Below are 15095 nucleotides of genomic sequence, written 5' to 3'. Positions count from 1 at the left end.
ACTTATACACACCCACCCGCACACACACACACACACACACTCTGTCTCTCTCATCCCCACACACACTCATTTGCTACAGTTTTCTATACTAATTAGTCGGATCTGGGCCTCAGTCATCTGTGTGTGTGTGCGTGTGTGTGTGCGTGCGTGCGTGTGTTGGTACACATACTGATTCAGACAGAGGGCCCTGGTAAAATCAAGAGGAAGGAGGGGAGTGGAGGAGTGGAGAAGAGAAGAGAAAAGAGGAGAGGAGAGGAGGATAGAAGAGAGAAGAGGAGGAGAGGAGAAGAGAGAAGAGGAGAGGAGGAGAGGAGAGGAGAGAAGAGGAGAGGAGGAGAGGAGAGGAGAGGAGGAGAAGAGAAGAGAGGAAAGGAGGATAGAAGAGAGGAGTGGAGGAGAGGAGAAGAGAGAAGAGGAGAGGAGGAGAGGAGAGGAGAAAAGAGGAGAGGAGGAGAAGAGAAGAGAGGAAAGGAGGATAGAAGGACAGAGGAGAGGAGAGAAGAGAAGAGAAGAGGAGGAGAGGAGGAGAGAAGAAGAGAGGAAATGAGGATAGAAGAGGACAAAGGAGAGGAGAGAAGAGAAGAGGACAGAGGAGAGGAGAGGAGAGGAGAGGAGAGAAAAGGGGTGAAGAGGAGAGGAGAGGAGAGGCAGATTTCCAAACTCACCTGCAGAATGTCACTCAGGTCCAGCAGCATATCTGACCCTGTGGTTAAGGAGACACGCACGCACGCACACACACACACACACACACACACATTCCTCTCATAACACACACTTGTCATGGCGATGTGGGGTGGGGGCTTCTGAGGTGACCTTGTGTGTGTGTGTGTATGTGTGTATATGTGTGTGTGGACATGACCCTCTCTACATCAGTCCCATCTCACACATCCAAGCCCAAAATAGCGCCTACGCCACACACACCCTCCCTCTCTCCTGAGACACACACACCCTCCCTCATTTCCCTTCCATACCATAGCACACACACATGTAAACAAATACACATACACACACGTTACACATACACACACCCTCCCTCATTTCCCTTCCATACCATACCACACACACATGTAAACACACACACACACACACACACGTAAGCACACACACACCAAAATGTGAGTGCAAGCCCTTACAAACCCACCTCTCACAAACACTCACATTCCCCATTATTAACCCGGCAAATGAACGAACACACACACATCTCACTACACTCTACAGAACCAGATGATCCAAGCCCCCGCACCTCACACACACACTGGTCTGTAAGACATAATTTATCAACATCAAAATCCCAAAACCACAAAGACACCGTGTCTGTGTCTGTTTATCTGTGTGAGTCTGTGTGTGTGCGTGTGAGTGTGAGTGCGTCTGTATGGGTGAGAGTGTGAGTTTGTGTCTGTCTATCTGTGTGTATGATTGGTGGGTCTGTGCCTCTGTCTGTCTGTGTGTGTGTGTGTGTGTGAGTGAGTATGTGAGCATGCATTCATATGTTGTGGTTAAGTTGTATAATTCTAGCCCCGTCATTAGCCTGCTGACTCACAAAGCACAGGGAGTGTGAGTGAGCATGTGTGTGTGTGTGTGACAGAGCCACAGAGCCAGTGGTTTATGGGCTGAATGTGACTCACAGAGACACACATCACAACAAGGGAGTGTGTGTGTGTGTGTGTTCTGGTCTAACTTCTTCTCCTGCTCTCTTTTCAGGACCTAACTCACAGCTTCACCAGAACCAGTGCACACACACACACACACACACACACACACACACACACACACACACACACACACACACACACACCCTTCAATTGTAGTCAAGAACAAGCAGATACATAACCAAACTCAACAAAATGGCACACACACACACGTGTGGATACGTGGGGTGCCCTCGGTGCGGCAGACGAGGTAGAGGCAGGCGGCGATGACGTGGCCACTCTTCCTCCCGCGGGTCAGGTGCTTGCACAGCGCCATCTTGTAGAAGTTGAACGCCGTGTCCAGACAGTGCTGGTTCATCTGCAGCTGGTGGCCCAGCTGGTTGATATGACGCCTCGCTGGAGAGACACGCGTACACGCACGCACGCCGCACACACACACACACACACACACACACACACACACACACATCAGAGATGAAAACAAAAACCATAGCTGATATGGACATCTAAGGATCTTCAATGAGCTAGAAATGCATCTCCGAGGAACTGCAAGAATGGGCTTGATCTGGTGCAGTTCGCCAAAGGGAACAACAACAACAACAGTTCCTCATTTTTGAAAATTGGGCATGCGGATCAAAAGTTATCTGTATTAACGCATAATCCAAAACAAGGGTCACATTAAGTGGTGGTTGCTTGGTTGTTGCAAGAGTACATACGGTGGTTGCTATATTAAATAACAGGTATGATAAGGGATCAGATTCCAAAAATAATTCAGTGGAAATACATGGATTCCAGTTGCTGCTACTGGAAGAAACTGGAATCCATGCATTTCCACTGAATTCTTTTTGGAATCTGATCCCTTTATCATACCTGTTCATTCTTACTCAAAGGTTCTAATTTTATCGGACTAAATTCAAGATGGCTGCAAACGCTAAACTTCATGGAAGATACTGTCTGTATAAATCGTCTTGTAAGTAAACTACCAGTGCTTTTTCAAAGTTCTCAATGTCTTGTTTTAAATGTCAGGGCCCCCTCGAAAAGTCTACCAATGAAGTGTGGAGATACATTGAGCCCCGTAAATGGGTGTAAAACAGTGATTTATTTGCATGGTTAGCCCGATGCGGCACCACTATTGAAAAAGCTGTTGGTAGCATCGTTAACTAGCCAGATTTTGGAGTGCAGGGGACAAGCCGAGATGGGCTATGAGACATAATGCTCACACTCGTATCATGTTTCAATACACTTTAGGTCAATATCACATCGAATTCTCCCTTTAACTGTGCATATATTAATGTTAATTAAAAGGATTCCCACACTTAACGTCTTAAAATAACAGGCACTCAATTATACACTACTGAACTTTATTGAATGCTACCTCTGACTAAGAATGCATTACTTTGCACTTGTATAGTCTTTTATTTTGTAATCTTAAAAGCAATAAACATATATTGCAATGTTAAAGAATTCATGTTTTTTCACTCAGATATGTAAATAAACATGTAGAAGTTGCTATTAGTAAATTAATGGGGAGATAATCGATAATCGAAATCGAACTGAAAAAATGAATCGTTAGATTAATCGATGCATCGAAAAAATAATCGCTAGATTAATCGTTTAAAAAATAATCGTTTATCCCAGCCCTAATTAAGATTATTATTAGAGGTGGTTGCTAGGGTGTTGCTAAGGTTAGTATTATTATTCCTATCTAACTCCATGACTGATTCCTTTCCTATCTAACTCTCTGCGGCGGGCGTTCATCAGAACTGAACATGTTGATGTCTGATGATTCTTTCCCATCACTGGGTCCCAACAGGTTTACCCTCAATCCTCAACCCAATATAATCTACCACCCAGAGTACACTACAGTCTTCATACTAGTGGTGCACGACTCAGAATATATCACGATTCAATATCGATTTTTAGGCTCAAGATTGGATTCAAAATTGATTCAAAAACGTACAGTAGGCATACAATTTAAAAGAAAAGAAACACAACAAATTAAATATAGTTTAATACTACTCAATGTCAGCTTTGTAGTTTTCATTCTGTCCACTCATAAGGATGGCCAACATACAGTTATCATTTTGACTACATTATTTAGTACAGGCCTACTTGATGATAATATATATAGCCTGCCCCCTAACAGTCTCCTGGGCCTATGTAAAAGAAGAGATCATGTGATATTGATGCTGATTGAAGGACTCGTGTGATAGGCCTACTGATATCGATGCTGATTGAAGAGGATGCTGCTTGAAGGTTGTTGATATCTCAGTTGAAAATGGAATCAAAGTAACACTGTGGGTCCTACACCTCTCCTCCTAAACTGAAATGGTAACTGTTATATGAGAGATGTTCTATTTTTAAAGACTCCTTGGGCTATATCTTGCACTTTAGTGCAATTGACTTCGCGCACATCGCTTTGTGGGCGGATCTTGGGCACTGTTTCTATTGTCTGAAGTAGCTACATTAATCATGGGTGTGGTTTGGGCGTAACGTGCAATAAACCAATCAGAGCGTCATCTCACATTCCCTGTAACAACCGGCACGCTTGTTCCATAGCGGATTGCTGTTATGATGGCGGAATTGCCAGGTGCAGCCAGGAACGGTTCACAGCGCTATAGTCAGTTGGGAACAGTTTGCTATTGATTTTTCCTCTTGACAAAATGTAACACAGAAATGTCACTTTCCGATGTTTTGGAATCACGAGGTTATGAATGCATGGTGATATTTTTGCAATGTAATCTAACATTACCTCACTATAGACAATGCAGATCTGTCAGATAAGCTCTGCTCTCCCGTGCTGCTGCTGGGGCATTTGGGCGTGGAAATGTGTTTTTTCACATCGGACACCACACTGATTTCCCTCGTGTAGCAATATTTGTCCTTGTAATTATGTATGGTTTGGAGAAATGGGAACTGCGTCGTATAGATGAGAGGAGCAAAGTGCATTGCGCAACACAGGCGCCCAAGCAAGCGCTCCTGCAGGTGTAAGCTACGGCTGTACCTTACCATCAGGCAACAGAAAGAGTTTCCAAGTTGACCTAACTTTCCAACTCTGCACAGTATCCCATTAACTGCATGACAGTAGGCTATTTACAATATTTTCTGTAATGTAGAGTTTGTAAACACGTTATCATCAACTTAATGCACGCACAACATTTGTTTGAGCAGGAGAGAGAATAACAATGAATGGATGCAGCAACTACAGAAATTGTAGCCAAGGCTACTTGCTGCTTTCTTTTACTGTCTATGGTTGCCGGTTAACAGCACATAATAAGCTTATTTTTAGCGAATTCACAAACTCAAGACTTCAAGGCCATCATAGATATAAAACGTTTTTTGAAAACAACGAAAGGATGGAGGGAACATAGCAAAGCTTGGAGTTATGTCAGATGGGCAACAACAAGGTAGGCAAAATTGTGGTGCTTGTCAAAACCTTAGCGCAGCTGGAATAATGCTTATAGGCTGATGTTAAAGCGCACACAGTGTTTAAAGCCATACACAACGGTAAATTGAAACAAAACTAAAAGGTAACTTTAGCCTTTATAGGGCTGTATAAAGTTAATAGGTCATAATTAGGCGTTGTTGTTGTAAAGATATTGCATGTACATGTAGATGTACTATATAGGCTACTAAATTTTTAGTTGACCAATGCACGAACAAAACCGGGAAATGGACAAATATTATCAAGGCTTTGAATGTTTCCATCTGTGCACAGGGTGTCTGTAGACACCCTGTGTCAAATTGGTGAACTGTTTGAGACAGTGTGCAGACAGTGACATCTTCATGGTGCCTTTACTGAGCGCGTCTTTACTGTGATTTGAAAACGACCCACATGTGCAAGATCCACTGGTGCTAGATCCACACACACACACACACGCTCGCTCGCACAAACACACATACACAAAATCCCCAAATTTCTGCTGGGTGACTGGGTCTACTTTCCACTAGTTTGTAAAACACAAAGAACTCCCTCTCTCTCCCACACACACATGTGTGTACACACACACACAGCACAACGGGGAGTGTCACCACAGAGTTACAAATGAATCTCCTACACAAAGAGACAGACAGTGTCTCTCCCCCTTACACAGACGCCAGACTGTCACCTCTTAACAAATCAGACGACGGTTAACCATCTCTCCCCACACATCCCTCCCCTCCCTCATAGTCATCACACTACCCAAATCTCTCTCTCTCTCTCTCTCTCATATATATATGGGGTGTGTGTGGGGAGGGGGGTGCGTGTGTGTGGGATGTGTGTGTGTGGGGGGGTGTTCGTCCAGGTGTGCGTGAACATGAGAGTGTGTTTCTCTACAGCTGATTGCGTTTCACAGATCCGCCCTTCCATCTTCTCTCTCCCACTCTCTCTCTCTCTCTCCCTCTCTCTTTTCTCTCTCTCTTTTCTCTCTCTCTCCCTCTCTCTCTCGTTTGTTTACTCCATCACTTCCTGTCATCTCCAGGGCGTCTCCATGGGAGCAGGAGGAAGACGGGCAGACATGGCGTCTCAATGGAGACCAGACAGGGCTAAATGTGACTCATAACTGTCTGGTTAATAGAGGATCACCAGCTCAGCTCAGCTTAGCTTAGCGTAGTGTGTGGCGTGTGGCGTGTGTGTGTGTGTGTGGGGTGTGTGTGTGGGATGTGTGTATGTGTGGTTTTTTTCTTTTAAAAAGTTAATTGTGACATGTGTGGCCAGCAGCACCAGACTACATTGGAGAGGAGCTGTGTGATGCGTAATCACAGAGCCAGGATATGACCTCACACACACACACCTCCTCACTGGCCCCCTGTGGGCTGGCGTGTCATGGTGTGTGAATGTTACGTGTGTGTGCATATGAGTGTGTATGTGTATGTGTGTGTGTGTACGGTATATTATTGAACCGAGCGGTACGCCCCTATGGTTCAATATGGCACATCGGTCATTTATAATTTGAAAAAGTTGATCATTGCGTCACAAACTGCACGTTAGACATTCGCAAAACACCTCAGAGTAGGGCTGGGCAATATTTTTAGTCTATTTCACGATATACGATATATATCTCGATATTTAGAAATTTACTCTAAAACATTTAATGAACTCTCACTTTAACCCTGTGGTGTTTTAAGTCATACCAGTATGATGATGTAGGCTAGGCTAAATCATACCAGTACGATGATGTAGGCTAAATCATACCAGTACGATGATGTAGGCTAAATCATACCAGTACAATGATGTAGGCTAGGCTAAATCATACCAGTACGATGATGTAGGCTAGGCTAAATCATACCAGTACGATAATGTAGGCTAAATCATACCAGTACAATGATGTAGGCTAGGCTAAATCATACCAGTCTAATCCCTGCAAATGATATCTGCATTAAAACATTTTGAGTTATTCACAGGTGGTTTCTATTTTACATTTGCATGACATTTTATATTTGCATGTAAAAGCAGGGGTGAAAGTAGTTTGGAGTTTGTGCCAGTAGCCTACTGTACTATGAAAATTTCTCATAGGGAAAAGGATGCATGCAAAAATGTCAACACACCTAAATAGGGTACATCAATTGATTTGATCCTATTTGCAGAGCATTCATCAGCCTGTTATTTGGCTTGGCTCTCTTCTTTCCCTGCCTTCTTTGAAAGGCCCCTCTGCCTGCCCACTCTTCTCTTTTTTGCATGGCTTTAGTTAACTTTCAAATCAATTTAGTTTGTTTCAATCTGTCACTGATATGTCTCCATATAAATGATGATGGCTCACATCGGATAGAAAGTAAAGTAACGGTGTGGTGCATTACTTAATTGGCCGTTCGGTTAGTGGTTGATAAGTGACACAGTTGCATTTTCGTTTTGAGACAGGTTGGAGTCAGATGCACTCATAGACAGTATTCTAATCTGCCTCAATGCGCGGATCTCATAAGTTTAATTTAAAAATCAAACTGGAGGAAGCATAGACGAACATTTAGCACGAGGAAAGCATGTGTGGGGAGTGAGATGTGCGCATTTGTGCTGCCGTTCTGAAACAGTCCGACGTGCACACAGGTAGCCCTTAATGCGCACACACACACACACACACTGCCTTAATGCATGGATATCATTGTAAGTTTAATTTCAAAGTCCCTTGCTATTTCGTTTTGAAACCAAATCGGAACTGTTTCCATCTTTTATTAGCCTAGCTCACTGTTGAACGACACTAGCCTATGCTACCCATAGACAGTAACGTTCATGTCAATGTAGCAAAGCGCCGATTGGTCGATGCTCTCTGCATGCAAATGAGTTTGAGAGAAAAACATCAGGACAGAGCTGACTGCTCCAACATGAGTGGAGCTCAGCAACACAGAGAAACAACACAGAGAAGCAAACTCTGAAGAGGCGCCGCTGCCTGGCATAGGCTACATGAGGGAACATTTAGGATTCCGTAAAGTTTAAACAAACGAAGTAGGCCTACAGCCCACAAGCATTAGGCCTACAGCCCACAAGCATTAGGCCCAGTTTGCTAATACAGTCAACTGGAGGGGATACTTCCATATCTATTGCTAGTAGCCTATCCAGCCCATTTCTAAAACAAGCCAGTCTCTTGATGTCGCTTGAGAACAACAGTTTGCGATTAAACTAAACAAAAGAAACGTTGTTTGCTGCCAAAACACGTCTCTTAAATGTATCTAAAGTGAAACTACACATGGGATGGATCTGCTTGGAAGTTTAATGGGTTCTTCTAGCCCCTTCTTTCCACGTTTCATGGCCGGTAGCTTGACGTCGTCCTTATAGATTTATAGATTAATTAACAAAACATGCTTGATATCTCCCTAATAGGCTAATTATATCAGCTGGAGTCACATTCACAGTTCTATTTGCTAGTTGCTAGTTCTAGTTACTGCCTCAGGATTCCGTCACAATGGAGAAAATGTTACAATGTCAGTTATAGGCTTAGTCAGTTATAGGCTTAGTCAGTTATAGGCTGTTCAATGATATCAGTAATAAAGTCCTCTATTTATTTCTATGAAACATCTCAGTGAGATAAATGTAAAATAGATTAACACAGACACCCCCACTCTCTGCACTGATAGTTTCAAGAAGCAATTGAAAACGACCCTATAGTTAAAAACTAGGCCTGGTCAGTCACACTGCTCTAGTTAACGGTTTGGGTAAGACTAGGCCCGGTCAGTCACACTGCTCTAGTTAACTATTTGGGTAAGACTAGGCCCGGTCAGTCACACTGCTCTAGTTAACTGTTTGGGTAAGACTAGGCCCGGACAGTCACACTGCTCTAGTTAAGTGTTTGGGTAAGATGGGGTAAGATGGGGGCATCTTACCGTTCTGCAGTGTCTGAGCGCGGGACTCTTTTCCCGTCCCCATGTGGTAGTCTCGGCCCAGGGAAGGAGTCGGACCAGAACCTGGAGGAAGAGCACAGACATGACCACCATCATCACCTTCATCACCACCCTCATCATCATTACAACCATCACCATCATCATCATCATCATCATCATTACAACCATCACCACCATCATCATCATTACAACCATCACCCTCATCATCACCTTCATCACCACCCTCATCATCATCATCATCATCAACACAACCATCATCATCATCATCACAACCATCATCAGTATATATGTAAGTATAGTATATATACCCTTTTGATCCCGTGAGGGAAATTTGGTCTCTGCATTTATCCCAATCCGTGAATTAGTGAAACACACTCAGCACACAGTGAGGTGAAGCACACACTAATCCCGGGCGCAGTGAGCTGCCTGCAACAACATTTCGCGGGGAGCAGTGAGGGGTTAGTTTTGCTCAAGGGCACTTTAGCCGTGCCTACTGGTCGGGGCTCGAACCGGCAACCCTCCGGTTACAAGTCCGAAGCGCTAACCAGTAGGCCACGGCTGAAGTGCCCTTCATCATCATCATCCCCCAGAGCAATATCTCTGATGTTTCCCAGCATGCTCTCTGGTTAGATGAGGGATTGTGCTTCTAGTCAAGTCCCACCACTCAGTGGCCATCTTGGTAATGACTTGGGCAGTTATTCTGGGCAGCAGTTGTACTATTCAAATGAATAGAGAGGCATACGCAACTCTATATAGAGAGGTCCTATTGACAAAGTACATCAGGTACTGATGTCAACGGTATGAATATCTCCCCCCAAAACGCCACCATACGGCTAAAAAACACTTTATTCATTAAGTTTACTTGCTCACAAGCATGCGCACCCCTCACAGCATGGCTATTACCATGGTGACGGGGAAGTAAACAAAAGCCAAAACGTCAATTATGCCTTTTCCAACAATGCAGTTGGTTACTTACATTACAGGAGTACGAACTAACCCCATACGTTTCTAAGCAGGATCCTTTGAGTGCTGTGTCTCCTCATTATAAAGTCTCTGATTATACGAACTAATCCCATTTCTCTGGAGGATTCTTTGTTGTGTCTCTGGTGAAGCCCTTGGGCAGAGCAGCAGGTGAGGCAACAGAACCTGGGACAACACTCCCCTCTGGTGGCCGACATACAGCACTGCAGCTCCTGCAGTGTCGTCATCTGCTCTTATCGATCTATCTATCTATCTGTCGATCTATCGATAAATCCATCTATCTATCTAATAGCCTAATCCACACCAAGCGTGCACAACGCCCACAATGTTGTTAAGACGGCTATTAAGAAACACATGCGTGACTTCCTATGGCCCTTATGCCTTATGAGTTATTCATTCAATTAATTACAGTTTTTCTCAGTCGCTTTGGTGCTTTTGTCAGATCAGAATGAAAATTCTTATAACTATTAGTTCAAACTCCACAACATTTAGTCATTTGTCATTTGTGCACATCATAGTAGTAATTTCTCCTTCCTCTAAACAAATTGCAAATGCTTTTGTACATGTATCAGTTGCTTTCATACAATTCTCTGCTGTTTTATAACATTATCATTTGGTTAGATAGATAGATAGATACTTTATTGATCCCCAGGGGAAATTCAAGTTAGGTTATGTCATGTCGTTCAAAATTAACTATACTTATGGATGCTGAATAGTCGTTCCCAATAAAAGTAATACCGTATTTTCCGGACTGTAAGTCGCACCGGAGTATAAGTCGCACCAGTCAAAAAATGTTTCATGAAGAGGAAAAAACCATATATATAAATATATAGATATGTTGCACCTGAGTCGCAGGACCTGCCAAACTATGAAAAAAAGTCTTAAAGAATTATAGTCCGGAAAATACGATAGTCTTCCTTTCATTGCTTGAGTCATTACACACAAAATTGTTGAACTAGTTCTCAAATTCTGTCACAATGCTGTAGAATTGCAAAGAGCATATACAGTAAAACTGTGAAACGTACATATTCAGTGTCTTGTACTCACTTACTCCCCTAACTACAGCAATGTGTAACTTTACTGTAGTTTTCAAATGGCTGTACAAGTACTGTATAGTGCTGTCTTGAGCATTTTCAGGTAGTGTCACCGAGTTCTGACCTTTTTTTGCATGGGAAAACACTGAGAGAATAAACCGTCATAATGAAAACATGACAAAGCCATTTGACTATCTTGTTCATAAACGATGGTGTCAAGACTTCTAATTTTGAGGACACTGGCAGTTTCATTGACATGAATACTTGCTTTTGAGGAATGGACTATCCATTTTGAGCAAGTGACCTGCTTTTTCAGGTTATCCACTCGGTTTTGCAGTTTGCACTAATTGTTTTGAGAAGTGCACTAACTGCTGTGCAAATGTTAATAGTGACGTGAGAAAAGCACCAAAGCGACTGAGAAAAACTGTAAATATGCCCTCCATTTCCAGTCAACCACTAGTATTTATAGGCTGTTCATCAAATCACTTTCAACAACAGTAGCAACACCTATAACATGAATAATTATAAAATAACTATCGCAACTAAAAAGACACAAAAAAATGGCACTGTAAATGTAAAATGCCATCACACACACATACACTGCACACTAATCCCGGCGCAGTGAGCTGCCTGCAACAACAGCGGCGCTCGGGGAGCAGTGAGGGGTTAGGAGCCTTGCTCAAGGACACTTCAGCCGTGCCTACTGGTCAGGGTTCGAACCGGCAACCCTCCGGTCACCCAAAGTATCACTGTGTGTACACTGTGTGCTGTGTGTGTTTCACTGATTGGGATAAATGCAGAGACCAAATTTCCCTCATGGGATCAAAAGAGTACATATACTTATATTTATACTTATATATACACAGACACACACAGACACAGACACACACACACAGTGAAACTGCACATGAGGGTCAGGGGGCCCTACACTCACCGTCAGAGGCGACAAACTGTCCGACTGCTGAGACTCCGCCTCCTCCGCTCTCCACAAAGGTCACCTCGGAGACGATGATGTTGTCCTCCAGCACGGAGCCGCAGCCCATGCACACAGCGTTGCCCCGCGCCTGGTCCACATCGATGTCCGTGCCCCCGCACGACGCACACACACGCGGACTCATGATGACCACTGCTGCTCCACCGCCTGCTCACAGGAAAGCACGCTGCACACACACACACACACACAATAAGCGATACCAGTTAAGATACAGTGTAATAGCAGACCTTAGTGTAATGCACATACACGCACGCACACACACACACTTACAATAACAATGAGTGATACCAGTCAAGATATAGTGCAATAGGAGACCGCGCGCGCGCGCACGCACGCACGCGCACGCGCACACACACACACACACACAGAGTGATACTTATTGAGATGTGCACTAGAGTGTGGCTACCCGACCCGAGCCCGGGACGGGTCGGGTTCGGACAAATATTTAGAAATTGTAGTCAGGTTCGGACACATGGGGGCGATATGCATTGGAAGCTTTACATTTAAAATTCCTTATTATGTTGGGTAACCAACAGGTCTGCTTTACATGATGCAAACGTTTGTTTTTTGAGAATAAAGTAAAATGTAAAAAAGACATAATAGCTTTCTTCCTGTGTGCAAGATTTGTTTATCGTGACAGGCATGCAGCCTGAAATGCACACGCGTTGTCACGACTACATAAACAAATGGTTATGCACATAAGCACAGTCTTGGGTGACGTTAAAAAAAAAGTTGTTAGCCTATCAGGAGATTTTAAGATTATTTGCGTTGCATACTGTGGTAAAGACTTAGGCTACTACCGGTAGGCTATAAGGTCGTCTCGTTCAACTGGATGAGGATTTCCTCGAGTTGCACCAATTAACGTCGATGCTGCATATCAGTGACAGAGGCACTGTAGTTTCAAAGACTGTTGCAGTTAATTTCACGACTTTTCGTCAATGGTAAGACAAGAATTCTATTTCAATAGGCTATGCTTGCTTGGACCTCTTGTGTTAATGTGCGCTGTGTGTGACCTGCGTGCGTGCACGCTCATCTGATTCTGTAGACAATTTGTTGTGTGTTCCGTTTAATGGGCCAAAAAGACAGGCTATCCACAAACGTGAACGTTTAATCACTAGCATGGGAATAACTGAGGCATCATCTGCGTCGGGCTCGGGTCGGGTTCGGACATAAAAATGCCTGTCGGGTTCGGACGCAACTCTGTCGGACGCGGGCCGGGTTCGGACAGAAATTTGCGGCCCGATCCGCACTCTAATCTGCACACACACACACACACACAGACACAGAGGGAGACCAGTAGATAACAACAAGAAAGGCAATTAGAGAGGAAGAGTAAGGAAGAGAGGGATAGAGAGAGAGAGAGATGGGTGGGGAAAACACAAAAGACAGGTTGGATCGGATCAGACAGGCAGAGAGAGAGAGAGAGAGACACACAGACCGACAGAGGAGGTTACTCCTGCATTTTACTGACACAGCAACCTCCGGTAACCACGTGCCGCAGAGATCTGACGCACTGGGTCGCCTGCCGTAATGCCATCATGAGCACGCTCATTCCGGTAGAGATCAATGTTTACCTACATTTGACTTGACAGTCAATGCATCACCTTCGTGTGCGAGCTTAACCCAACCAGGATGTTTGAAGCATCATGTCTTGCATAGGTTGAGCGGTATCCGTGGCTAAAAACGTAAACGGCCCTGCGCGAGAAGAAGGCTACTACGTGGCACGCGGGGTCTCAAGGCAGTCAGTCGACCCACAGCGCAACCCTACGGCTACAAGTCGAATCTAAGCAGCCGCTTGCAGACTGCAGTTCGGAGGCGAATTTATGTCATCACTGGTCTATTTAACATCTGACATACGTTTGCAAAAATGGTAGGCCTATAGTCTAGACTTTTGAATAAGTCATATCATGCCAATACACTTTGGGTTTGATGTTTAATTTGATTGACTGACAGCGGTCTCGGGGACTACGCCGCAACATTACACGTAAATTCCGCACACGCCTGCGTTGAAAAATAAAAAAGCAAACATTTTTTCCTGTTAAATCGCGTGATACCTGCAGTGGATGAAATGCTTCCAACAGGCGACCGGTCGCGTGGGGTGGCAGGCACCCACGAGGGCAGACTTCGCTCCTTCTCGCCCTCAGAAAAGGTTTGTTTATTTGATGAAAATATTGTTATTCACGAAAACACTATTTGTCCGATGTAACTATTACAGCAGACCACTAAATAACTCATGACAAGCCGCTCAATCAGTGCGACTCCGGTAACAACACTCACGCCCGGCGACCAGCTGCGGGAGCACATGGTCACTTCGTAGGACGGGCGAGACCAACGCAGCTCCCAGAAGGGGGGTGGGGCTGAAACGTATTGCTATACAAAATATTTACTGCCTTAAAGAATATTTTTAGTGAATAAGAATATGACCTCTATGGAGAAGATCTGTATTTTTCGTTTTTGTTATTATTATCTTGAGTCGACTTCACATTACCAGATAAACCAAAATTTCACACTAATATTCATCGTCTTTGGTATGGTCCTTGGAACTACTGACAGGCTTGCAAAGCAGCAACGTGGGAGAGACCTTTACCTGCCCTTACATCAGCGCTTACCCCCGAGCTGTACCTAGATAAAGCCAAGTGAACAAACACACACACACACACAGCCTAATAAACAGCACAAGTCCATGAGCAGACCCGCCTGGTCAGAATGGAGTCATAGATTATCAGCGCGTGGTGGACACACCTTCACCACATTAGAGGGAGAGCAGATAGCTAACAAACGTTCAGAAAAAGTCCTGTTGGCAAATTTGAGGAAAAGTCGGTAAAGGGGCTATTTCACACAATTTGAGGGTGCTGAATTCAAATATTTTGTTTACCAAGCTTAATTTTGAGTTTTTAGCTTGATAATTAGCATAATTCACATACTTTTTGATTTTGCCATCAGATATCATGGGAATTGCAAAAAATATGGCATACTCTTTATGTATCAGATATGTTGTAGGACAGGACAGGAATTACCCCAATGACCCTCAAGTAGTAAATTAGAATAAGCTAAAATTAAAATATAAATTGAAATAATAGCTACAATTCAGTATGACGTTTAGAAGCAAAATAGATTCCTTGATAA

The 15095-nt window shown here is 43.9% G+C and overlaps 1 protein-coding gene across 1 annotated transcript in view; it reads right to left on the bottom strand.

The window, feature by feature from the left end:
* LOC125299335 (transcription factor IIIB 90 kDa subunit-like) overlaps positions 1 to 14241 on the bottom strand; it is a 61363-nt gene extending 47122 nt beyond the window's left edge. The window contains exons 1-5 of the mRNA XM_048250578.1: positions 14024 to 14241; positions 11910 to 12135; positions 8943 to 9023; positions 1872 to 2045; positions 666 to 697 (exon numbers count right to left, since the gene is read on the bottom strand). Of these exons, the coding sequence (XP_048106535.1) occupies positions 666 to 697; positions 1872 to 2045; positions 8943 to 9023; positions 11910 to 12093 (471 nt within the window). The 5' untranslated portion in view covers positions 12094 to 12135; positions 14024 to 14241. The remainder of the gene's footprint in view (positions 1 to 665; positions 698 to 1871; positions 2046 to 8942; positions 9024 to 11909; positions 12136 to 14023) is intronic.
* Between the last annotated feature and the right edge of the window lie 854 nt (positions 14242 to 15095).

The sequence above is a fragment of the Alosa alosa genome, chromosome 1 (genome assembly GCF_017589495.1).
Source record: "Alosa alosa isolate M-15738 ecotype Scorff River chromosome 1, AALO_Geno_1.1, whole genome shotgun sequence".
NCBI lineage: Eukaryota > Metazoa > Chordata > Actinopteri > Clupeiformes > Clupeidae > Alosa > Alosa alosa.
The sequence above is the reverse complement of the archived record's forward strand: the minus strand, read 5'-3'. Positions and strand labels throughout refer to the sequence as shown.